The sequence below is a fragment of the Choloepus didactylus genome, chromosome 9, assembly GCF_015220235.1.
Source record: "Choloepus didactylus isolate mChoDid1 chromosome 9, mChoDid1.pri, whole genome shotgun sequence".
Lineage (NCBI taxonomy): Eukaryota > Metazoa > Chordata > Mammalia > Pilosa > Megalonychidae > Choloepus > Choloepus didactylus.
This window is the reverse complement of record NC_051315.1, coordinates 56,110,026-56,134,800: the sequence shown is the minus strand read 5'-3', so window position 1 is coordinate 56,134,800 and position 24,775 is coordinate 56,110,026. Positions and strand designations below refer to the sequence as shown.

The following is a 24,775-nucleotide window of genomic DNA, read 5'->3' as shown; positions in this document are numbered from 1 at the left end:
TCTAGTCTTGTACTATGAGTGTCCAGAATCTTTTTAATTTGGTCAACAGTTTCTTTAATTTCCATAAGATCATCCATTTTTTTATTTAGTCTTGCAATGTCTTCTTTATGCTCTTCTAGGGTCTTCTTGATTTCCTTCATATCCCGTACTATGGTCTCATTGTTCATCTTTAGTTCTTTGAGTAGCTGCTCTAGGTGTGTCTCTTCTGGTCTTTTGATTTGGGTGCTTGGGCTTGGGTTATCCATATCGTCTGTTTTTTTCATATGCTTTATAATTTTCTGTTGTTTTTGGCCTCGTGGCATTTGCTGACCTTGATAGGGTTCTTTTAGGGTTTGTAGACCAGTTGAAGTCCTTATCTCTAATTTATCAGATCTACAGCTTCGTGGAGTACACTTTCTCTAACTAACCAGCAGGTGGCGTCCACGAGCCACCCGTTCTCCACAAGCCAGATCTCCCCTGCTTAGCCTTTTTGGTGAGTGGGGGAGTGAGTCTTGTGGGGCCCAATTGGTGTCCCAAGCTTGCGTGTGTAGTTGGTGTTGCCTGCCCTGTATGTGGGGCGTGTTTCTGGGCAGTCGGGGAGGGGGGGTGGCCCTAACAATCAAATCTCCCTGATGATCCTAGAGTTTTAAAGCTACTGCAATAGTCTAATCCTTCAGTTCAGTCCTGCCACAGTTTGTCTCTGCCACTGACCCACAAGTCTTTGGTATTGGCGTATGGCTCCTGAGACTTGCAAGTGGGCCCCTCTTCCAGGCTGTGCACCCCGGGTCCTCTGTTGAGGGATGACTGTGCTATGTCGCAGGTGAGTGCCGTCCCCCCAGGGCAGTTCTGGGCTGCTGGGCTGTGTTGGGAGGCTCCCAGTCTGCTCAAATGATGGCTGAATGGGGCTCTGTTAATTCACACTGCTCCCCCTTCCCAGCTCTGGGACATTCAGCTGAGGTTGCAGGGTAGGCTAATGTCCACGCCCAGTTTTGTGGTGTGTGCCTGTTATTTGAAGCACTTCCGTCACACTGGGTTGTCTGGGGCAGCTCTGGGCTATGGGGCTGGCGATGGGCAGGAGTGTTTCCTGTCCACCAGGATGGTGGCTGTGAGCGGACACCCCCCTTTTCTTGGGAAGTTGTGTTGTTTAGTGAATTTTCTCAGCCACTGGATTATTGCCTTTTGTCTCAGAGCTCTCTTAGTTCTGCTCTTGACTTGACGTGCCCAAATTTCAATTCTTTGAAGCTTTCTGTATTGAGCTTCTTAGAGTAATTGTTTTAGAAAAAGCAAAAAGGATTTAAAAAAAAAAAAAAAAAAAAAAAAAAAAAAAACAAAAAAAACGGCCCTCCTCAGAGATCTAATGGGTTATTGAAATGCTAATAGACAAAGCAACCAGGGCCATTAAGGAAAGGTGCCCAGGGCAGAGAGATCAGCCTTGCTTCGGGATTTGCAAATGCGCCTCAAGGCCTGATCTCCGCCCTTCCCCTTTCTGTGTTCACCAGAACTCCAAAAATCCTCTGCTTTTATTTTGGAGTTTTTCGTGTTGTTTTTTTTCTATGCCTGTCTCCTCTCTGCTGGGCTGGCTGCTCTCAGAGTCTCTGGTGTCTGGCCTCAGTCTATCTATGGTTGGAGTTTGAATCAGTAGAATGAGTTTCCGGTAAGAGCAGCCACTGCAATTCTCCCTTCTCCTTCCTGGAGCTGACAGCCCCTCCTCCCCCGGGACTGAGCCTGGCAGGGAGGGGCGCGGGTCCCCTGGCCGCAAAAACTTACAGATTTCGCTGATCTCAGCAGTTCCACGTTTTCATGAGTGTTGTATGAAGTATGCCCAAAGACAGATTGCTCTGTGGTGTCCAGTCCACGCAGTTCCTGGCTTTTTACCTACTTTCCTGGAGGAGTAACTAAAACATACAGCTCACCAGTCTGCCATCTTGCCCCGCCTCCTCTGGTTAATAAATTTTTATTGTTACCTGGAACTAAAGTATCTACATCGCCAAGAAGAAACTTATGGCTGAGGTTAAAGCCATGAGCTTCATAAGTATTTAACATTTAACATAATGTTTATACAAAGTGGATGCCCATTGAGCATTTTTTGAATGAGCTTGTCCAGAAATAATAATGGAAGATTTAATGTTCATCCTTTTATGGTTCCTTGTGACATATTTTGTTACCTTCTCTCTCTTACATATTTTTAAAGACTAGAAAGCAAGTTTCAAATACTGCAACATACTTTATTTAAGGAGCACAGGGAAGTTATGTGAAAGTTGAGATTAGAGCTTCCAGGAGGGAGCAAAAATAAATGTCTTGCCTGTAAACCTGTGAGTCTCTCACAATGAAATACAGCTCATCACCAAAAATGCTCAGCAGGGTATCACAAGAGCAAGTAAAAATTAGAACTGTACAAAAATGTTTACTTAGAAAGTGAAACCAATCAACTTTGGGCTTTCTGCCAAATTTAATTTCTGTCAGAATTTCTCCTGTTATTACAGAGCTTCAGAAAGCAATTAGAAAAGTGTTTTAGCAAAAAATTCTGAATGCCATTCATTTTCCCATCATATTTTGTTCAGAAGAAAATGCCTCCCTAACCCACTGGGCCAAGTATAGACAGAACACACACACACACACACACACACACATTTTTCCTTGGGGTACCATGCAATTACAAGTAAGATCCTACTTGTTTTTCATATCCAGGAAGAAAACCTCAGAAGATTTTCAGAGTGTCCCAGTGCCCTCTTGAGTTGGTAGACTGCCAAGAAAAGCAGATGTGGCAAAAAGCCCTAGCTCCCATTCACTAGCAGTGCAAGGCCTGAGGAAAAAGTCATAAACCACACCAAGTCTAACATTTGGATGCCATTACAGAAACCATCACAGAGGGAGGAATTCAAAATGCTGATGCTCTGAAGCACTCACTGTATCATTCTTTACAAAATTTCAAACCTGATCGGAGTTGGTGAGTGATTTAGACTGGACACAAAAAAACACTCGTCTTTCATGACCAGTCTACTGAAACAAACACACACATACACACTCAGGTATAAACACACACATATCTGCTAAAGGTATAACACACACATACTAAACTCCTAAACGTGTATAATCTCCATGGCTCCATCCCCAGTCTTCTGTTTTTGCCTTTCTGTACCTACTGGTCCACTTTCCAGTAAATATTTAAGCCCTCATCCTATGTGACCACCCCTTTTCCAATTCATCATGGCTATAAAGGAATATTACCTACAAACTAATTTCCATTCCCCAGTTTTTCAGTTATGTATTAGAATAGAGAAATTTGGGATTCCAAGAATAATGGTGAATGCAATGAGGTGTAAATTAAAAGTGAATAAAGCAATTTTTGAGTATGAACATGTATTAAAAATAGTGAACCTTTAACCAATTAGATATATTTTATGGCTTGGCTGAATTTGCTTTCAGTGAGGTGGGTTTACCTCAAGAACTTGAGAACAAATGAAATAGGGGTTCAGTGGAAACTCCATTGTTAGAACTGAGTGGGCAGTGGGTCTGATGAGGTTCGTCTTGAGCCCTCAGGTCTAACACCAGGCCTTCATTTTTTTGGACTTAGTTTAGAAATGTGCACCCTAGTCCACGTTGTATTGTTCCTGGTCCGCCTGACTTCTGACCTTGGATTTATTTTCCTGTTTATGGCTTAGCTTCCTCCCTGGAGCAGGATGCATTACTTACGATCTTTTGCTTTCATGGGTTCATGCTCTTTTGCTTTCTCTTCAACTATTATTTGGATTCTTCTTTGGTGTTGCTGCTTCAGATCCCTTTGATAAACAGTCTGATCCCATAAGCACAACCAATGTGCTATGTTGTTCTTTCTCCCTCTCTCCCGCACTTCTTTTTTTTTTTTTTCATTTCTTTTAAAGACCTCTGGAATGTCTTCCTTAATCCTAGAGCTACTGCTATCTTTAAAATGTGTGAAATGTCCTCTATTTACCAGAATAACAAAAACATCATTTCTTAAAGCCAGACATGGTTTCAAATGAATCTCACAAAGCACTTCACTGGGAACCTATGGAATGCTGTCAGATAAACTCTTATTGATTAAGAACAGAGACTTTGGAAGCTGATAGACTCAGTTTGACTTCTGAACATGACACTTACTGAGCGGATTACTTTTTCAGTGCCTCCTTCTACAGGGAGAGTTCTCCTTCCTTTTTCACTCAGATGCTGTGAGTGGATCCAGGAAATAAAAAGGGAAATAAAGGTGGAAGAGATGGATAGGCAGGATGTGATAAAGAAGTACAGTTTAGGCTTAGAGTGAAAATCATTAGTTGAGAAGAAAGGGTAACTGTGATCAGAGAGCATTATTTGAGAGTCTAAGAACTAGGTCAAAGTAACAATAACGTCCAATTGTAGTAGCTCCATCAGAAAAGAGAATAGTGTCCTTGGGGTTGCTATGGTTGAAAATTCAGTTTCTTGAAGTAATGTGGATGTTGACATTACCAAGGATAACAGAAAGTTATTAATTTCAAGTGTTGGAATGCTTATAATATAAGGAGGGCACTTAACAGCTTTCTATAACTCCAGAGAGGACAGAAATTTAATTTGAGCTGAAGAGTGCATTTCTGAGAGGTAAGGACACATTTAACAAAAGAAAAACCTATTAAATCAGGTAGAGAGTTTTCTAAACAGCTTTTTTAGCATGGTGCTATTTTGAACTTTTAGCATCTAAGGGTAACTTGGTGCCTAACACTTTAATTTGGTTCTCTGGGACCATATTAATAGTAGTTATTATGTTACACTAGCCTCATATTAAATAATAATGATAATGAGAGCAAAGGCTTATACAGCACTTACTATATACCAGGCGCTATTGTTTTAATCACTTTACAAATGTGAATTTATTTAATCCTTAAAACAATCCTATGGAGTAATGAGGATAAATACTATTTCTCCATTTTCTGATGAAGAAATGAGGCAAAGAGATATTAAGTAATCCGCTTAGTAAGTGTCATGTTCAGAAGTCAAACTAAGTTGATCAGCTTCCGAAGTCTCTGCTCTTAATCAATTAGGTCATGGTCTGGTGGCTGGAGGTGACCTCCCGACCCGGCCTCCACCCCCAGCTGGTGTTTTTCAAGAGGGCAAATTATAAATATTGTAAATATTGGTTGTTATTTGACACTACCCATCTTTGAATAATATTCAAATGGACTTTGAGAATATGAAAGAAATGGAAAACAATATGGAAGTACAGGTAACACCTTAGTTTTTTTTTAAAAAAGAATATGTATATATACACACACACATATATGTATTTATATACATATTTTAGTGTATGAAAGTTAGATACATTCATGAACAAAGAGTTCTGAGCACAGTTCAAAGAAATGGTAATAACATAGTTAAAAGAATTTAGACTAAGCAGGAAGCTGGAGATGGTTGGGTTGAAATGTAGAAGTACATTAAAAGGTGTTAATATTGAAGGTCGAAGAAATTTATTGCTTCTATTTAAACGGTGAAGTGTTAAGAACTATAGATAGTAGTTTTCAGTAGATAACTGCAATAGCTGGACGAGAGCCTTTTGTGAAATAAAGAGTTGTAACTTCAGTACAAACACATGCTTTTCTTCCAAATTTCATGTCTTCGAATATTAAGAGCAATGTGGTGGCTGTTGTCCAGCTCTTGATGATAGATGGATGATGAATCCCAAAATTATTCCCAACCCAGAATGAGTCAGCGACTGAAAGCAGACATGCACTAATACAGTTGCATTCCTAAAAATAAACACTCTTGAGTACTCCAGGACTCAGAGGGCTAGCATATTTTCTACCAAAGAAGTCAGGGATCTCATGAGGTTCTGTGTCCTCTCTGAACACTAACGGTACAGAGGAAAGAAGGAGGCCATCAGGGCGATCCCAGCCATCCAAGGCCGATTGCTGCCAGTTGCTCTTTCTTTGTGCAACCCTCACCCTATTCCTATTTACCTAGTAGAAAAACAGTTGAATTCTACCTTGTGCAGTGTTCAAGAAAATGGCTTAGATCCAACAGAAGTAGGGGAAGGAAATTTTAAATTAAGCCTGTAGTTGGAAGTGGCAAACATGACTTGACAATGTGACTCGTGAATTGACAATCTAAAATTCCAATTTACAAAACAGCTAAATCAAAAGGCAATCTTCACCTTTTCAAAGGATTTTTCATGGTTTAATGGCTACAGGACATAATGGCTATAGTTGTTTACAAACACCTAATTATTTGAAAAAGAGGTTTACTGGTTAGAAAACTTAAAGCTGAATTCTTATTATGACAGTGCTGACTAAATACAAACAAGCAAATGAAGATGAACAGAGATATTTGATAAAGCACCTATTAAGTTATGATGCAATTCAATTGGAAGTAATCTTCATTTATCAAAATTTACTATTCATAGTTTTGAAAAACCCAGCTACTTTATAATGTGAGGTATGCCTACATTTTATTTCAATGCAGTTAAGTGTCTATAAATTTCAAAATAAAATAATTGTTATTCTAACATTATTTTACATTCAGTCCATATTTATTGAACTTTAAATGAAAAACATTGTTGACATGTTTTGAAAACATCTATTAGTCTGGACTTTGCTTTTAAAATTAATGGTGGCATGTGATTTTTTTTTTTTTTAAGCTCTTCTATGTTGGCAACTACCAACATAAGTCATTTAGAAATACACATGCTGATACATTCAGACTTTTAGGGAAGATGTCATTGGATCTTTGACTAACGGATAAACTTCCCAAAATAAACTCTTTAAGTATTATATTTCTTTTAAGCCTTAAGTGTGCTTAGAGCAATTTGGCAGGTTTCTTTTTACTTTTGAACAATCAGACATTTCTAAAGTTTTGGTTCACCAGGCAACAAAGGATACATCCTGCATACAATTAAAAAAATGCAAAAGAGAAAGACCTATTTGAAGGCCTGCCAAAAAGAGCAGAGAAAAGTGATAGTTGTCCAATGACAAGACAGTAGGAGAAGAGCTCATTAACAAAGAAGATGAACAAATTTAAATGCTCCGTAGAATTAAAAAGTAAACCAATAGTTATATTTTGAGCTTTAACTGAATAGGTAGATTTAGGTCTCCCTTTCCTCAATTTGTACTAATTTTAAGAGAAATTTGAAATACAAAATAAAAAGCAACTCAAAGCCACTGCTGGAAAAATAAGTCTTTATCGATGTGTACCTCCAGATATATCCCAAGTTATCGGGTTGGGTTGATGTTACGGCAAAAAGATGCAGTACAACCTATAGCACTTTGAAATATAAGAGAATTGGTTTTTAGTTCCTTTTGTTTAAACTTGTATGACTTACTAGTTAACTTTTCTGGGCCTCCATTTTCTTATCTAGAATTTAAAGGCATTAAACCAAATAGTCTCTGGGGTACTCTGTGTTATTTATGCAATGAGTTCCTTTTTTGCTTGGCAACATTTTAAGAACTACTGCTACTCTACCAGGAATTTGGTTTGCTTACTGTGCTTTTCACTGGCAGATTATTTTTGTCATCATTTAGGCCCACAAATTCCAAAGTCATTAAATATAGTCACATTGTCATTTGTTGTCTCAAAATCAACATAAATAATTCATTGAATTTGCCAAATTTTAATTTTAAGGAAACAAAACCTTTACTCTTTCCATTGCCTGTCTTATTTTCATTTTTCTTTGTGCTTTTACTACTCACGTTGTACAAATGGAAAAATATTCAGGTTAGTAGACATTGCCAGAGATGGATTCCAATGATTAGGAAAATAAATAGTATGCAATGTTTACTCTGTATTTCATAGGTAGCATTACAGAGAAATAGAAGATACATTGTGGACATACCATACAGTTAATAAAAGACCATTAATCTAAAAAAGTTACTCTGAACCAGAAAAGTCTGACATTACCTACCAATCTTCAAGGAAGGAGCCTGTAAACTTTAATGAGCAAACATTTGTTTCAGAAGCAAGAAAAACCAAATTACAATTTAATTAAATTTCAAAATGTAATTTAAATGCTTTCAAAATAGGGGGAGGGAAGCAAATAGAAGGGACAACATAATGCCAATTAAGTTCTGTCACCCACAGACAGACATTCAATCAAAAATGCTGGAATTACACTGCCAAGCACTTACTACGTGCCTGGCCTATTTTATAAATTACTGCATCTGGATATGACTCCTCATTATCAAACTGGCCTTACAAAATGGACTTTTAATATCTGGGGTTGTAATACCTGTGTGTGTGTGTGGGTGTGTTTGTGTGTGTGCGTGTGTGTGCATGTGTGTCTGTGTGTGTGTGTTTGTGAGAAAGAGAGACAGACAGACAGACAGAAGGGAGACTATATCAGTACCAGTCCAAGGTTATCAGGGGAGTCCAATACCTCACTACCTCACCATGAGTAACATTTTACCAACCAAGTAAAAAGAATACTGATGTGCAGAAATTTTTCAATGGTAGTAAAATGTAAAGTGAGAGGCAGAATGCTGGAACTGATTGAATAGAAACAACTGTACATTTTTCAAGAGCATTGTCAGCTTTTTACCTAAACGTAAACCTGGGAAAAGGCAACTCTCTCCTCTTCCTCTGTAATCACAGAAGACATGGACTATCGGCTGACATTTTTACATGAACATTTTATGAAGTAAAGCTCCCCATGATCATTAAAAATGTCTACTTTTATTTTTAGAGTGGCTGAGGAAGGCTGTATCTTAAAGATGCCCAACACCAGTATGAGAGCAAAAACATTTAGTCCTAAATTCAGACTACAGTTTCCCCAAGCTGGCACCTTGTCATATTGCAGACATCTGAAATGCTGACTGACTTTTAAAAATGGAACTAGATGTTAGTTTACAAGGAGATAGCAAGAAGGAAAAATATTCAAAGATTAGGCAGGAGAGCAGTGAAAGATTTAAGCATAGAATTCAGGGCTTTCTAATTTCTGACCCAATATTTTTAGCACTCAATAGTAACATGTCTAAAAACCTCAAAACAGGTGTTCTTTCATATTAAAATCCCTGGCTCTGAAAGTAGTTGAGGTAAATATTTTACTTGTCCTTCAGCACCCTACACATAAAATTTCTAAATAATTAAAACAACCTACAGCTTGTCAGTGACCAAATACAGCTCTGGTAAAAAAAAATATCTTTCAGTTCTGCACCAGCTGGCTAAATTTAAACCCTCTATTATGTAATCTTAAAGCATCCTTGCTTTTAGTTGGTGTCTTAAGAGATTGTGTTATAAAGTCTCTCCAAAATCACTTCAGGCTCTAACATCTAAACACTTAAGGCAAAACAAGACCAAATTAAGGTGTTCACAGGCAAAGGAAGACAGGAAAAATCCATTTGAAAGAATATATAGGGCATGATACTTTCAAAGTAAAATTTCAGTCTCCTCTAAGTTTGGTTACTACAGTTATGGTTGGCAGATCCAACTGGCAGTGCTTTTCTTAATTCTGCAAAACATGTAAGGACCTAATTCTTTAATCCTTCCTTCAGTAATACTCCCAGCGGAAATGAGACTACAGTTGGAGCAAGAACTACAAAATCAAACCAAGGCTTGGAAAAAGAATAATTTTCAGACATTTCCCTGTAAACCGCAAATGTTGACCATATTTAAAATTTTTCCCCCACGAAGTTAGAAGAAAATAACTCATATTATTCAAAATATTCATCAAATATATTATCAATTTATGCTCATTAAAGGCAAGCTAATGTTTTCCACTTTTCTCTTTTAATTGGAAATTCAAGTGTATTATTAGTTCTCAACTTCTCATTAAGAGTTCAATATTAAATACTAGAAATGCTAAATATTTGGCAAAGGGATTAATATATGAAGACCTAAAATTTAATAATATAAAGCAATGCTAAATATTATCTTAAAAACAACATCCAACTGAATATTTTCTTTTTTATAAAAAAGAATTTGACCACAATTTGACTTACAGTCTTCATTGATCTTAAATAACCAGTGGGAACATTTTCCAACCCATGAAGCAGACAAGATATCAATGACCAAACTACACATACCTTTTGTAATATTTAGACTCAACCCCAAGCTCGTGGAAATGTTGTATATATTTACAGGTCTTCACAGGCTAGTTTCCTCCCTTGTTTCATGTACAGCTAATTTCCCAGTCCCCTGAAAGCAACCGGTGGAGTGGAGGCCAGCTCCACTGAAGGATCTACCAAGCAAGTAGATGGACGGCTGAATTTATTTTAGCCCTGTGTCTAAAGGATACAACTTGGCTTCTATTTTTAGGAACTGAGCTCTGTATAGGTGGGGCCTGAGTCAACCACTTTTTTAGAAGTGTGTCTCTCAGTCACTTTGCCTTGTAGTGTCCTCTGTAATATATGCATGGCTCTAACATTTGTGCAGTCAATCAAACTCTCTTCTGCAGCCAGCCATCAGGCCAACTCTTAACTTCTGAACAAACTCTAAAACATAACCAGCATGGATGAATAAAAGCTGAGGTTAAAGCCCTTCAATTACATGCATTCATTTTGACAATTTCAATCTATTACGAGTCAACAATATGAAAATAAAGCAAGTATGAAAAGTTCCAGTTTATTCTGGTGGAATGATTACTGGAAGAGGAAATCCTGTTTTTATTTCACACAATATTCTTAGGTATGTAAAACATTAGTTTGGTATTTGAGGCTTCACATATAAAGGAAAACACTGTTGTAATATTTATATAAGAAAAGGAAGTGCTCTTTTGGTTAAAAAGGTGAGGTAAGAAGGGGGGAGAAGGCATTTTAGAGTGAATTCAGAGCACACTTACTCTGTGATTACTGCCCATTAATATTAGCTTTATTCATCTGGCATGAGGCAGAGCAGGCAGGGAAAAGGAGTCACCTCACATGCTCATGAGAGGATCATATCAAATATCTTTTGATGCCATACTACTTACTCAGCACACCTGCCAACCTGACGTGGAAATGAGTAGGGGAACCAAACTAGAATTGCCATTTAGCTCCATAATATCAAATCTAACAAATTTTAAGTAAATATGAAATAATCAAATCCCCATCTTTCCTCTCTTCGGTTATTCCTGGAGTGGTTTTAACTATGCAGCAACCCGGCCTCACAATAAACCCAAATAAAGAAAGAGAAAATTGTGTAAGAAAAGCACCTGACTCATCTACTACTTATTTCATACAAACTGCTTATAGGTAAGCTATGTAGCATACTATAGTCTACTAAATATCAGTATATTCATTGCATTTTTCCATATATAATGTTGGTTTCTATTAAAAATAGGTCAAGCAGTGATATTTCAGCTAATTAACTCTAAGAAAAAGTTTCTGAAATGGTGCTCCTGTATACTCCTCCCGAGTTTTCAGGGGCAGGAGCCACTATATCCTAATCATTTAGTTCTGTACATTTAGTAGCTGCTGGAATTTAAATTTTAACTGAATAAAATTAGATAAAATTGAAAATCCAGTTCCTCAATTGCATTATCCACATTTCAAATGTTCAATAGCTATATGTGGGTAGTGGTGACTTAATTAGATAGTGCAGATATAGTGTATTTTCCTCATTGTGGAAAGTTCTATTGAGTAATGCTACTTTAGAATACAGAACTACAACACAGCTTTGACACTAACTGAACTCTGCCCCAAGCAATTTTCATAAGTTGTTTAATTGTCACTTTATTCATCTGTGACTAAACTGAACTGTTTACTACTTTAAATGGTTTCTATGTAGATTAAATGCGACAATGTATGTAAAATATTTAATACAGTCTAAATCTAGAACATGATATTACTTAATAAATTATTATTAATCTTATCATTTTGCTATATACATTAGAAATGGATACTAGCTCTAAAATCACAATTCATTTTAAATTTTGAGGAGATTAATCCTACAAGGTAAATGTAGTCAACTTTATTCTTGTATTTGCATATTTTTCCTGATGATGATTATGGTGATTTCACTCTTTTGAAATGTTGTTAATTACTCAAGGATCTGACTTTTAACTTCCCCATCTTTGTTTTTTATTCAACAACTCCTTGCTTTCCTATTCCAGGGTAGTAACAGGTTTCTTCACTTGTTTCCATTTCTGAGCAAGGACTCATGCCTGATGTGCACAGAGGCCAATATTATGACATAAGGATTTGAGAAAAGAAAGAGTTTTATTATGAGGTAGATTGGCAAGAAGACAGGAGGCAAGGCTCAAATCTGTCTCCCTGAACTGAGAATTAAGGGAGTTTTGTAGGATGGAAACAAGGGGAGGTAGGGACAGTGACGAGCATTTGGGTTGGCATATTTTGACTGGTTGCTTATAGAATTATCCATATATGGTAGAAATACACTCAGAGACCTGATTTCCCTTGTTAAGGGACCCCTCTCATTTTACTTGCTTCCAGTGTCTCCTTATCCTCATAATCATTGGTGCTGAGTAGAGTGAGTTCTCAGGGTCTCAAGGGTTATCAAAGAGACAAGAGTTTCTGCACATCCTCTGGTTTATAACTTGTGGTCAGTTTGACTGCTTGTAAAACAAGCTCAGGAAAGAAAAGGTTACAAGAACAGAGGACATTCTCATAAAACAGTTTTTGGCCTGACCATGGTATCATTTCTTTAAAAGTTTCACTCAAGATAACCTTTCCTCAAACTTTGTTTTTTTTTTTTTCCTTTCAGGAAGGAATATGTTTGATTTAAATTCCTTAAATACACTTAAAGAAAGAAAATTTGGTTATGTTACCAAAAAAAGATTTTATTAAGCATCAGTAAGTAATATTAAAATTTATATATTACTTACTGGGTAATTACAGGTTGAGAAATTATTTTTTAACATTTTTCTTATAATAAAATTCTCAACGTTTATAATAGTTCCAAACTTCAATGATTACACATTGATAAAAGAAAAACAGATACAGATAGAAAAAGAAATCTTGTCGGAATATTATAAAATAACTGGTAATTGATTAAGAGTAGTAAATATTTGATCTTTAATAGCATGTTTAAACTAACCTAAGATTAAGAAATAATTTTCAGTTATAGAACTAATTAGTTATCATTGAATTAATTTGATGTATTCATTTTAGTTGTGAAGACAAGGAAAACACCAACACCTAGATTCTGACTCTTCATTCTTTCTGTTGTTTCAGACACTGAATTGCTTTCTTCATTTCACCCATTTTCAGTCACTATGAAAGCAAGATGGATGGATAATGATAGATAGATAGATAGATATACAGGTAGAAAGAGTGAATTATATCAAGATATGTTAGAAAATTTGAGTTGAAGATGTCATTCCCTATCCAATGCATATATACACTCTTTAAATTAACTTTGCCATACTTACCTACCTCTAACCTGCACTCAAACCTATATTGTACTCAACTGAAACCTACAAATGACTTTTGCTTCTAGCGGGGTGGAGAAATTAGCATCAGGTCAATGCTCCCACTGAGAACAATTAGAAAAGCTGGATCAATTATTAAAATAATTTATGTAAGTCCTCTGAGATCACTCAAAACAATTAGTACCAGAGAGAGCATAATTCAAGAAAGGTGCTTTCAAATGCTAGCTGAGGGTTTGAGGCTATCCTTGGGGTAATTTGCCAATTCTGGTTCATCTCGAGGCTGAGAACTTGGGCTTGGCCCAGAAAGAGTGTTGCCACTGGGGGACAGAAAAGCCCAAACATTTTTGGCAGTTACAAGGGACTGCAGTGACAAATTGTAGTTGAAGAACCTCAAATTCTGTTTCCTTCCCCCAGATAGTTGCTAAATTCCAAATTTTCACAGGACAGCAGGTTAAAATGGTAATCTCAAACTCAGAAAAGTAAAGTGGAATAGCCACATTTCACAACACTTAGGACATAAGGATATACCAGCAGGACAAGTAATGCTGAAAGCCCTCAAAGGAAAGATAAATTGAAAATAAAATAATCAAATAATCTACAACAACTGATTTGTCTCTGAGGCTGCTTACAATTCTGGCCCAGATAGAGGCTGGAAATTCAATCTTGGACCCTGGCAGATAGCTGCTGCTGGGAGACAGAGAAACCAGCAGAGATTTTGGCAACTGAGCAGGACTGGGGTGACAAAAATTGGTGACTTGAATGGACTCAATGATAGCAAGTTTCCCCCTAAAGATATTTGCAAATTCTGAAGCTCACCAGTTGTGAGGCTAAATGTCCAAGCTGAAAACCTCTGAAAAAGTAGAGCAGAAGTATCTGAGGAAGAGAAGGATCTGCCAGATTCTCAGTGGGACCCAAAATTAAGGTAGTCAGCTCCTCTTCCCACTACACTCTGTCTGCCTACCAAAGGAAAGCTTTAGCTTCTCTGACAATGGAGGATAACATTACCTGTTTTCAAATACACAATGCCTGGCTTTCAATGAAAAAGAATTACCAGACCTGTGAAGGTACAGAATGATGTGCCTGGTAACTAGAAGATGAAACAGAAAAAAGAAGCAGGTTTTGTAGATAATTGGAGTTAGCAGGCAAAGACTTTAAAATATCCAAGATTGATATATTTAAGACAATATAGACAAATATATACAAAATAAATAAAAAGATGGAGAATTTCACAAGACAATTAGAATTACAAAATAAAAATGAAATGGACATTTCAGAATTGAAAAATACAATATCAGTAATTAAGAACTCAATGGGATACTAAACAGCAGATTAGGGATAACAAAAGACAAGATTAGTGAACTAGAAGATAGGTCAATAAGGAACAGAAAGCTCTAATTTGGATATTTTATATGGACTATCAAAAGGTGCTCATTAAATTTTTCTTTACCAATGTGACTGCTGAATCATATAGCTTCCAGGCCTTGGAAAATAAGTCTTTTCTGCATATGTTACTGATAAGCTACATCTTTGTACTTGTGCAGTTTATGTCTAAGTGAATGAAAAATAGTGCCACCTTATCATTCCAGTTTACTTCTACCATCTAGTATATTTGCTTTCCTCACCATTATCTATGTCCATGATAAAGAATATTTAATAGCAAATGACCACCAACATACATATAGGTGTACCACTACTAAAGATCTCCCTCTAGAGCGAAACTGATTTATGAGTTTAGGTTCACTTATGATTCCACATTTGTAGGTGTTTTTGATAACCTGAAATGAAATTTATCTGGGTTAGAGGATTTCAAAGTGCTTCTTTATTAGGTCATCAGTTATCTTGAATTTACTCCCTTTTCTGCTTTTGCTGATGCTACCATTTGTGGGGTGAAGACTATTTTCCTTGACCCAAAAGATAGATACCATCAAGAAATTATTCGGGCAACTTTGTATCTCTTGCTCATTAATATCAAATAGTAAAACTTTCTAAGAAAGCACTGAATCGCTCTTCTTCCTTTAATTATCCCCAAACAATATCTACACCTTATAAAAGGATGTGGCAGGAATTTAATTAGGTGATTTATATTTATTCTTTCTTATTTTCATAGCAACCCCATGATATTGGTGTTATCACCATTTTATACACAGGTAGCTGAACACGTGTGAAGTTAAGTAACTTCTCCAAAGGCAGGAGTTAATAATCAGCAAAAAGGTAAAAATGGATTTGGATTCAATTCTGTTGACTCCACTAGGTTTAGATTGTTTGGAATATCAGTTATCCTGACACTATCATTTGCGCTGGTGTGATATTCACTGAGAGCAACCAATTCTTCCTCATATTATTAAATACTGAGATTGAGGCATACTGTAGGTGTGTAATAGTCAGGTAAGCAAACAGAATGATCAGGGAACATTACAGAGACAGGAAGAGAGGGGCCTTTAAAAGAAGGACAACTAGATTTTAGTTATTCTTATGTAATTCCTGAATCAGCAGGGTCCACCTAAGATTTTTAGAATTAAAGACAAAATATATAAATACTTACTTTTTAACATTATTAGCTAGCACACATGAAATACAAACCTGCCAACTAGGTTTAACCATCTGCTTGAACACTGTAGGTGGCATAGCCTGGTGTCATGTGAGCAGGATTAGAGTATTAGTAACTGAAGTGAAGCTGAATTTAATTAATGTGATTTTCAGCTGTTCAAGTTTAATTCCATTAAAATTATGTCATGATATTAAGGAATTATGATGGATGACTGGCAAAAGAAAAATAGGCATGAATGAGGCTTTCAGGCATATATATCTCATATTTAAATCATACCTTACAGTCTCATGTAGAGTGACCATGCAATTTATCATCCAAACTAGGGTACTTTTGATAGTGAAAGGAGCACTATTAATAACTATGCCAGCACATCAGCAGAGAGTTGGACATATAAACACCTGATTAATAAGCCAAATTTGGACCCTCTTGACTCATCATTGGAGTCCACATTCAGTGTGATTTCTAATGATCTGGTCCCAAAATAAAAATAAAAAATGTTCTTTACTAGGTATGTGTGTGGATCATTCCCATCCTTTAAATATACTTGGGACTAGATATGTCCCTTATAACAGAGACTGGAATGAATGAAAGAACTCTGAAATATGATCCAGTGAAAGGAAAATTTTCATTAGGAACTTCCCGGTTAAAAATGGCAGAGGACTAGATGTTCCTGATAAACTTAACAGCTTCCAATTAAAATAGTGAAACAAATTCACAAAATAACCTGAATTGATAACAATGAGATGGATTAAGTGTGTGTGCAAGAGAAAGAAGGAGGCGGAGGAGGAAGGGGAGGAGGGAGAAGAGGAAGAAGAGGAGGAGGAGGAGGAAGAAAAAGAAGATGAGGAAGAGAAAGAAAAAGGAAGAGGAAAAGGAAAGGGGAGATATGCTAATGTTTGCACAGAATTTCCAATAATGGTTATCACTGAAAGAAATTAATATGAATCACAGTTTTGGACAGCACACTGCCTGGAACATCCCCTGAATCAGAAGAGGACAAGAAGTTTCCTCAAATGACAGAAAAAGACTTTGACTCACCCACAGTTTTATTTTGCTATGACTTAAACCAGGTGTTCTTTCCCTAATTCCATGGGAAATACCTTCTGGATGAACCAGAGCTATAGTTTTGGCTCACCTTCACTCCTACCCCCCTTTTATTCACACACATATGCCACATTTCTTAGAAGAGAATGGAGAAGATAAGAATGGGTTGTTGAGTTCCTAAGGAAACACTTACAAAAAGTTCTTGGTGGGGAGTTTTATATACTTTTTCATGCTTTGCATCATGCAAAGGAAAGTTTACGCATTGTATCTGACTACCTAAATTAGGATTGTAAAGTATAGGGGTAGAAGTTTCAACCTCTAAACAGCAAATTTGTACAGGACCAAATATTAAAGATTACAGATATAGTTCAGTGGAACAAAATATGGGTGAAATTATAGTTTCTAAGTATGCAGTGGTGGCAGAATAAGAAAAACTCACCCACCTTATCTGAAGAAAATACTAAGACAGAATCAATCTCAACTCAATGAAAGTAAAGTAAATAAGCTAGATGTAATACAGGATTCATAAAGAGGTCTTGCTGGATGATGATAAGGGAGCACTAACTTGACAATGCCAATTGGTATCACAGCTCATAAAATATAATTTATTTCAGATGAAACTGAAAATGTAGAAGTTATATTCTTGATGTGTTAAAAAAGATGCAAGAGGAGAAGTTTCTCTGAAACCAAAGTAGTTTGTTATTAAAGATAGAATAGGATGAAATAAAGGAATGGAAAAAGTGAAGCCTAAAATTGTTTGCAACAAAATGAAAACTTTAAGAGCAGAATTAAAATAGCATTTGAGATAGAAAAGTGCATATATGAAAAAAATAAAATTAAATCAATGAAATGGAGAAAACTTTCAGAAATTCTGTCATGCAGTAGCAAAATCAAAGAGATAAAAATGATTCCCTGGATTATGATGGATATGAAAGACAGAGATGGTCAAAAGAACATAAATGTTTCAGAAGAAGAAACAGAAATATAGCAAAGAAATAAATAATTAAATTTGAAAGAAAAGAGAAACATTTTTGAGCTGACAAAAGGTATGAGACGAGGAACTAAAGGTTCATCAAGATATCTGGAAAATCCCTTATAAATTCATGAATTTTAAAGATAAAAAATAGTGAATAAGGAAAAAAAGACAAGCTGCTCTTAGAGTTCTCCACTAAGATATTATGTGGAGATGTGTTATGATACAGTGGAATATTGTGTACAAGGCTTTTAGTTTTGTTTAGTTCTAGTGGCAGACATATTTGAATGAGGAATTCTACTTATAGAGAAGTTTCTGTTACTTCTGTATGAAGAAAATAGAATCATCTGCAATATATGAAATATTCTCAGGTTAAACAAATACAATGTATCCTCACTGGGAATACAATTAAAATATATTTGTAACTTGACAAAAGATTATAAAGGATTACTCTGGACCAACAGCAAAAGAATGGAAAATTTATTATATATATAAAAAACTCATAATGTGTATTAAAAGAAACAACACTCTAAATGTAATGCAAAATTGAAGGTAAAAACAAAAAATAGTCTAGGAAAACAAAATGTATATGGAAAAGAATATATTTTAGTATTTGTAGCATATAATTTAGTAGTAATGCAATAACCTGGAGCTGTAACCACAGATTAAATATATTGTCTGATATTAAATATAAAGAGTGGAGACAAGAATGAGAAGTAAAATCCAGTTGCATTTTATTTTGGAGTTTGATGACATTTTTCAATCACTCTTTCATATGTTCATGCATTGAGTAAGTCATCGAATATTTATTGAGTATCTTTGTGTCAACTTGTGCCATATCCGGTGTTCATATGATGAACAAAACATTCATGGACCCTATTAAATATGCAAATATATTTGTATTAAATGGGATAATGTTGTGAGAAAGAAAAGAAGACATTTTAATAAGATTGGTCAAGGAAAACGTCTTAAGATGGTAACAATTTTAAACTTGATCAGAAGGATAAATAAAAAAGAAGACAGAGTGATGTAATCAATATTATCATTTAAAAAGCTACATTAATTAAAATGCTGTGAAACTAGCATAAAAATCAACACTCCATTCAGTGGAATAAAAGTAACCATCAAAGGTAATCAAAATGGAAGAAATTTTCCAACAGAGTTTGGAAATCCAACTAAGTAATTGGAAAAAAAATTTAAAGACTTAGAGTTCATATGAAAATGTATGCCACACTAATTAAAGACTTAATCTAAATTCAATAAATAACTTTAATAAATACAGGTATATATTTATTAAAATAATATATACACATAGTAAATATTTCATGCAACACAAGACAGTATGCATAAAATGAAATTTGTCCCATAGCCCTGACACCCAGTCCTTTTGAGGGCAACTGTAGTTAATTTTTCCATGTGTCCTTCTAAAAATGTTCTCTATATATCCAAGCACATATATGTATTCATATATGTATAAAATATTAGAATGGAAGAATTATACACTCAGAGTTATATTTTATACTCATTTTTTAATTGACCATGTATCTTGCAAAACCATTTCTGTCAGTATATGCAAATCTAGTTAATAATTTTTATGGCTGCATGGTATTTTACTGCATGGATATAGCACATTCCATTTAGTTTGTCTACAATTTGTGGTTGTTTTCTGAATTCTCTATTATAATGATGATGCAATAAATAGCCTCAAACACGTGTGCTTGATATATTAAGAGTTTTGTGCTGAAGTCTGAAGGGAACACAAGAGAAACAAAACAACTCATCCAGACACTTGGCTACCAGGCCCTGCTACAAAGAAGGTTCTAATCCCACACTCTAATAATGTGAAGGTTATGGTGAACTAAATATAATTAAAGAAACCATAGAGCTCATATCTAGTCATCTGTAGATTAATTTCATTCAGTGCCATATTAGTGACCTGACAGGATGTGTGCCCTTTTCTGTGGGAATATATAGTTTATTTCAGTTTATCCTGTTCTGTTACCCAAAATGCCCAGTATTCAATTAAAAAAAAAAAAAAAAAAAAAAAGTGAACCACCCTAAAAGAGAAAACAGGCATTAGAGGTAGATACAAAGATGGGCCAGATGCTGGAATCATCAGACAGAAATGTTAAAAAAATAGATCTGGTAGAAAAAAGTGGAAAACACATATGAAAATATGTGGAGTTTCTGTAGAGAAAACAGTCAGAGTGAAAAGGAAAAACTATAAACTTTTTTTAAATGACAGAGATAATAATAATTTCAACAGACTTATCATCAGGCGGTATGAAGCAGAAGAAATAGTGAACATAGAAACAGGTTAACAGAAATTACTCGAATTGAAATCCATGAAGAAGGTGTGAAAAAATAGAGCACCTAAGATATGTGGGACAATATCATGTTATGTAATAACATTTAATATTATATTTAAATATAAATATATGTGTGAATATATAAACATATGTATATGTAAATATATGTGATATATATGCATATATAGTGTATGTGTGTTTGCGTGTACGCTCACTTAAAACTGTTTAAAGTCAAAATAATTACAACATATTGTAAAGTTTATAACGTATGTAGAAGTGAAATATATGACTACAAAGGCAGGAGAGTGATCATTGGAATTACACTGTTTTATAGTTCTTATATTACTCTCTAAGCTCTAGAATATTTTGAAAGGTAGGCTGTGACAATTTGAAGATATATATACTTCTATATAGCAAACACTAAGCATAACACTGATATGACTAAAAAGTTAATAGAGGAAATAAATGAAATGCTAAAAATAATCAAATTACCAGATAAAGGCAAAGAAACAAAAATCTAATGGAACTAATAGAACTCAAACACCAAGACGGTAAACTTAAAACCAAATACAGCATTAATTAAATGTAAATGTATTAAATAATCTCATTAAAAGGAAATTTTTTTCAACTTTTTATAAAAGCAAGACCCAACTCTATGTTGCTATTAAGAAACACAATTTAAACATAATGGTATTGACAAGTTAAAAGTGAAATTATAAAAAAAAGATATATCATGTAAATACTTAAAACAAGAAAATTGATGTTTGCCCCTCTGTTCAACCATCGATATACCTTTAGGCCACCTCAACCTATTGCAAATCATAAAAAATGCCACCATAAACATTGGTGTGCAAATATTATTTGTGTCCCTGCTTTCAGTTCTTCCAAGTATACACCATATAATAGGGCTGCAGGATCATATAGCAGCTCTATACCCAGCCTCCTGTGGAACCACCACACTGTCCTCCAGAAGGGCTGCACCATTCTACTTCCCTAACAACAGTGAATAGCTATATCTTTCTCTCCACACCTTCTCCAGCACTTATATCTTCCTGTTTATTTTTTAAAGTTTTATTTATGCAAGATGCAATCCATCCTAACTGAACTATCAATGGCTCCCAGTATAATCACACAGTTACACATTCACCACCACAATCTGTATGAGAACATTTCCGTTTCTTCTGCAAAGAAAGAATAAGAGGAAAATTAAAAAAAATAAAGAATAATAAAAAATAAAGGAGAGACAACAACTACAACAAGAATCCCCTGCCTCTCCCTTATATCCCCCACTTATTGACATTTAGCTTTGGTATATTGCCTTTGTTATAATTAATGGAAGAATAGTACACTATCACTGTTAACTATAGACCCTAGTTTGCATTGATTGTATATTTTCCATATATCATGCCATTTTCAACACTTTGAAGTGGTGACATGCATTTGTTCCCTCATGTGAAAACTTTCTTATATTTGTGCATTTAATCATCATCATTGTCCACTCTGGTTTTGTTAAGTTATACAGTCCCAGTTTTTATCCTCTATCTATCCTTCTGGTAATACATGCCCCAAGGCTTTCTCTTTTGACTATACTTACAATCACATTTGTTCATTATACTTACAGTATTGTGCTACCATCAGATAGTATTGTGCTATCCATTTCTGGGTCTTTACAATCAATCCTGTTGAACATTATGTACTCCTTTAGCATCAAATGCCCAATCTGCACCCTCTGTCTATCTCCTGATAGCCAGGGTTCTTAATTTTTGAAGGCAGTACTTTCTTCTACCATTTTTAAAAATTTTATATGTCATACCTTATTTTTTTCTCCTCTTTTGGCTCTTACTGATAATATCCATTTCTACCCACTTCTCCAAACCTCTCTCCTGTCTTTTCCTATCTGCTTGTAGCTCTCCTTTTAGCATTTCTTGTAGAGCAGATTTATTGTTCACAAACTCTCTCAGTGTCTGTCTGAAAATATTTTTGTCTCTCCATTATTTTTGAAGGACAGTTTTGCAGGATATAGAATTCTTGGCTGGCAGTTTTTCTCATTCAGTATCTTAAATAAATCATACCCCTGCCTTCTCATCTCCATGATTTCTGCTGAAAAATCCATACATTGTCTTATCAAGCTTCCCTTGTATGTGATGGATCACTTTTCTCTTGCTTCTTTCATATTTCTCTTTTTGTTTTTGGTTTTTGATAATCTGATTACTAGCTGTCTTGGAACAGTTCTATTTGGATCTGTTCTGTTTGGAGTATGCTATGCTTCTTGGACCTTTAATTTTGTGTCTTTCATAAGAGTTGGGAAATTTTCATTTATTATTTCCTCAATTATTCTTTCTGCCCCTTTTCCTTTCTCTTCTCCTTCTGGGACCCCCATAACATATTATATTTGAATGCTTCATATTGTCATTCAGTTCCCTGAGACCCTGCTTATATTTTTCCATTCTTTTCCCTATCTGTTCTTTTGTGTGTAGGATTTCAGATGTCCTGTATTCTAGTTCATTAAGCCATTCTTCTGCCTCTTCAAATCTGTTGTATGTCTCCATTGTGTTTTTCATCTCTTCTATTTTCCTTTCATTCCCATAAGTTCTGCCATTTGGTTTTTCAAGTTTTCAAATTGTTCTGTACGCACACCCTATGTCTTCTTTATATCCTTCATCTCTTTGGACACATTTTCCTTCAACTTGTTGAATTGATTTGGAAGATTCAACAGCTTTAATTAGTTGTTTCAACTTCTGTATCTCAGCTGGGGTGTTAGTTTGTTCCTTTGTCTGGGCCATACCATTGTGCTTCCTAGTATGAGTCATGATTTTTTTCTAGTGTCTAGGCATCTGATTTTCTTGATTAATTTATTCTGGTGGTCATTTTCTCTCTTTTATCTAGGGTTTTCTTGTTGGTTGGCTTTGTTCTCTAACTGTTCTTTGACATTCGGTTTAACTTATTCTATACCTCTAGCATAGTTTCTGATTAACTGATCATAATTTCCCAGCTCTTGTTTTTCTGGTTCTTACCCTGCCTACATGGAAGATTTTTTTTGAGAAGGGTTTCCCAAGAAAGGATCTACTCCATCCAATGAGACTTTCCCAGACAAGAAAGGCCCAGGATACAGGAATAGGGTATAATTAGTATGAAGTTTCCCTGGAGAGGAGACACTGCAGGGTGCCAGTCTTTCCTGTGAAACCTCTTGATTCTGTGCTTTTCCTATCCTATCAGCAGGTGGCACTTGTCAGTCTGTAGCTCCCCACTGGTGTAAAGAGGCATTGTGCCTTTAATCCTCAGCAGACCCTGTCCCTGTCAGGGACATGGTTGAGTCAGAGGATGAGGTAGAGGGTGGGCTTAAACTGTTTCTTTTGTCCAGCCCCTGGAGTCTGAATTCTCTGAATGAGAGCTGCCATTTGTGCTGGGCCCTGTTCTCCCCCTTTCTTGGAGAAGATAAGACCTTCCTTCACCCAACTAGTTACTTTGTCTCTCAGACATACCTTAGCTCTGCCCTTGCCTGGGGCAGTGCTGACAACCAAAAAAGCCTACTGCTTTATTTATGCTAAAAAAGTTAAAAAAAAAAAAAAGAAAGAAAAAAGAAAAAAAAAATCCTTATCAGACCCATCCCCAGCCCCCCAGGTTCGCCAGTCAAGAGCTGGGATTGGTACCTGACTCTATGTGCCCCTTTTCTTGGGGCAAAGCCCTTTTCCAGTATTCTGAGCTCATCCAACTCCAAAAGCCTCTGTTTTCTTTTTCTTCCCATCAGCCCCCATCCTTCCTGTGGAGAAGCTACCTCCGGGTTCCTTTCGTGCTTGCTCTGGGTTTATCTGTATCTGGAGCTTATATTCAACCATCCGGATTTGTTAATTAAATCCACAATTGGAGCTTGCTTGTGCTATCCTTCCCTTACTCCTAGTAGAGACTGCTTTTTTTTACCCTGGGGAAGTGACTTCAAAACAGCCTGCCATACCAGAGGGGGAGGGGCAGTTCTGCATTGTGATCTTGGCCCTTCCACCCATTCCAGACTTGTGTACGATGTGTGTCTGGTCCTGGAAGCTCTCCAAACAGTTGTCCAAGACAGTTCTTGTCTATTCATTAGCTGCTCCAGAGGACAAACTAAATTCCACACCTTCCTATGCCACCAGCTTGCCCCATCTCTCTCAATGTCTTTGATTACCAAATTGTACATTTTATTCTTTTTAATCAAATCACTTAACCACAAAAGTCTTCATCTTTTAGAAATTGCATCAAATATATTTAAAAAGGAATTCACCCATGATGTAAGAATAGAAATATGTATCATCATAGGGTTATTAGTGTTATTATGACAAATTTACAATATAATGCATCTAAATATTCTTGACATACTAATGTGCCTATTATCAAACTTACTCCCCTCAGCTTCTGGAGGCTGGGGAACAGCTTTATGGGAGGGAGGGCAGCAGCTTGGGAGAAGAGAATGTTAGACTCAGAGAATATTTAACTCATGTTTTGAGAAATGTTAGAATAATAAGACTTTTATATAGATATAAAAATTGGGATTATAATGACTATAAAAACCAGAAGCATTTGTAGACACAGATACTTGTTCACACAGAGACACATATTCAGAGGAGGGTGAACATATCTGTTTTTGATTTACCAACTCATTTTGCAACACT

At 35.8% G+C, this 24,775-nt stretch overlaps 1 protein-coding gene across 3 annotated transcripts in view; it reads right to left on the bottom strand.

Moving 5' to 3' along the window:
* Positions 1-24,775, bottom strand: part of XIRP2 (xin actin binding repeat containing 2) — a 310,207-nt gene that overhangs the window by 77,030 nt on the left and 208,402 nt on the right. Inside the window, exon 6 of one of the 3 annotated variants that reach the window (XM_037849930.1) lies at positions 13,485-13,522. The exons of the other annotated variants lie outside the window; for them this stretch is intronic. Coding sequence (XP_037705858.1) covers positions 13,485-13,522 — 38 coding nt within the window. The remainder of the gene's footprint in view (positions 1-13,484; positions 13,523-24,775) is intronic. 3 annotated transcript variants of the gene reach the window in all.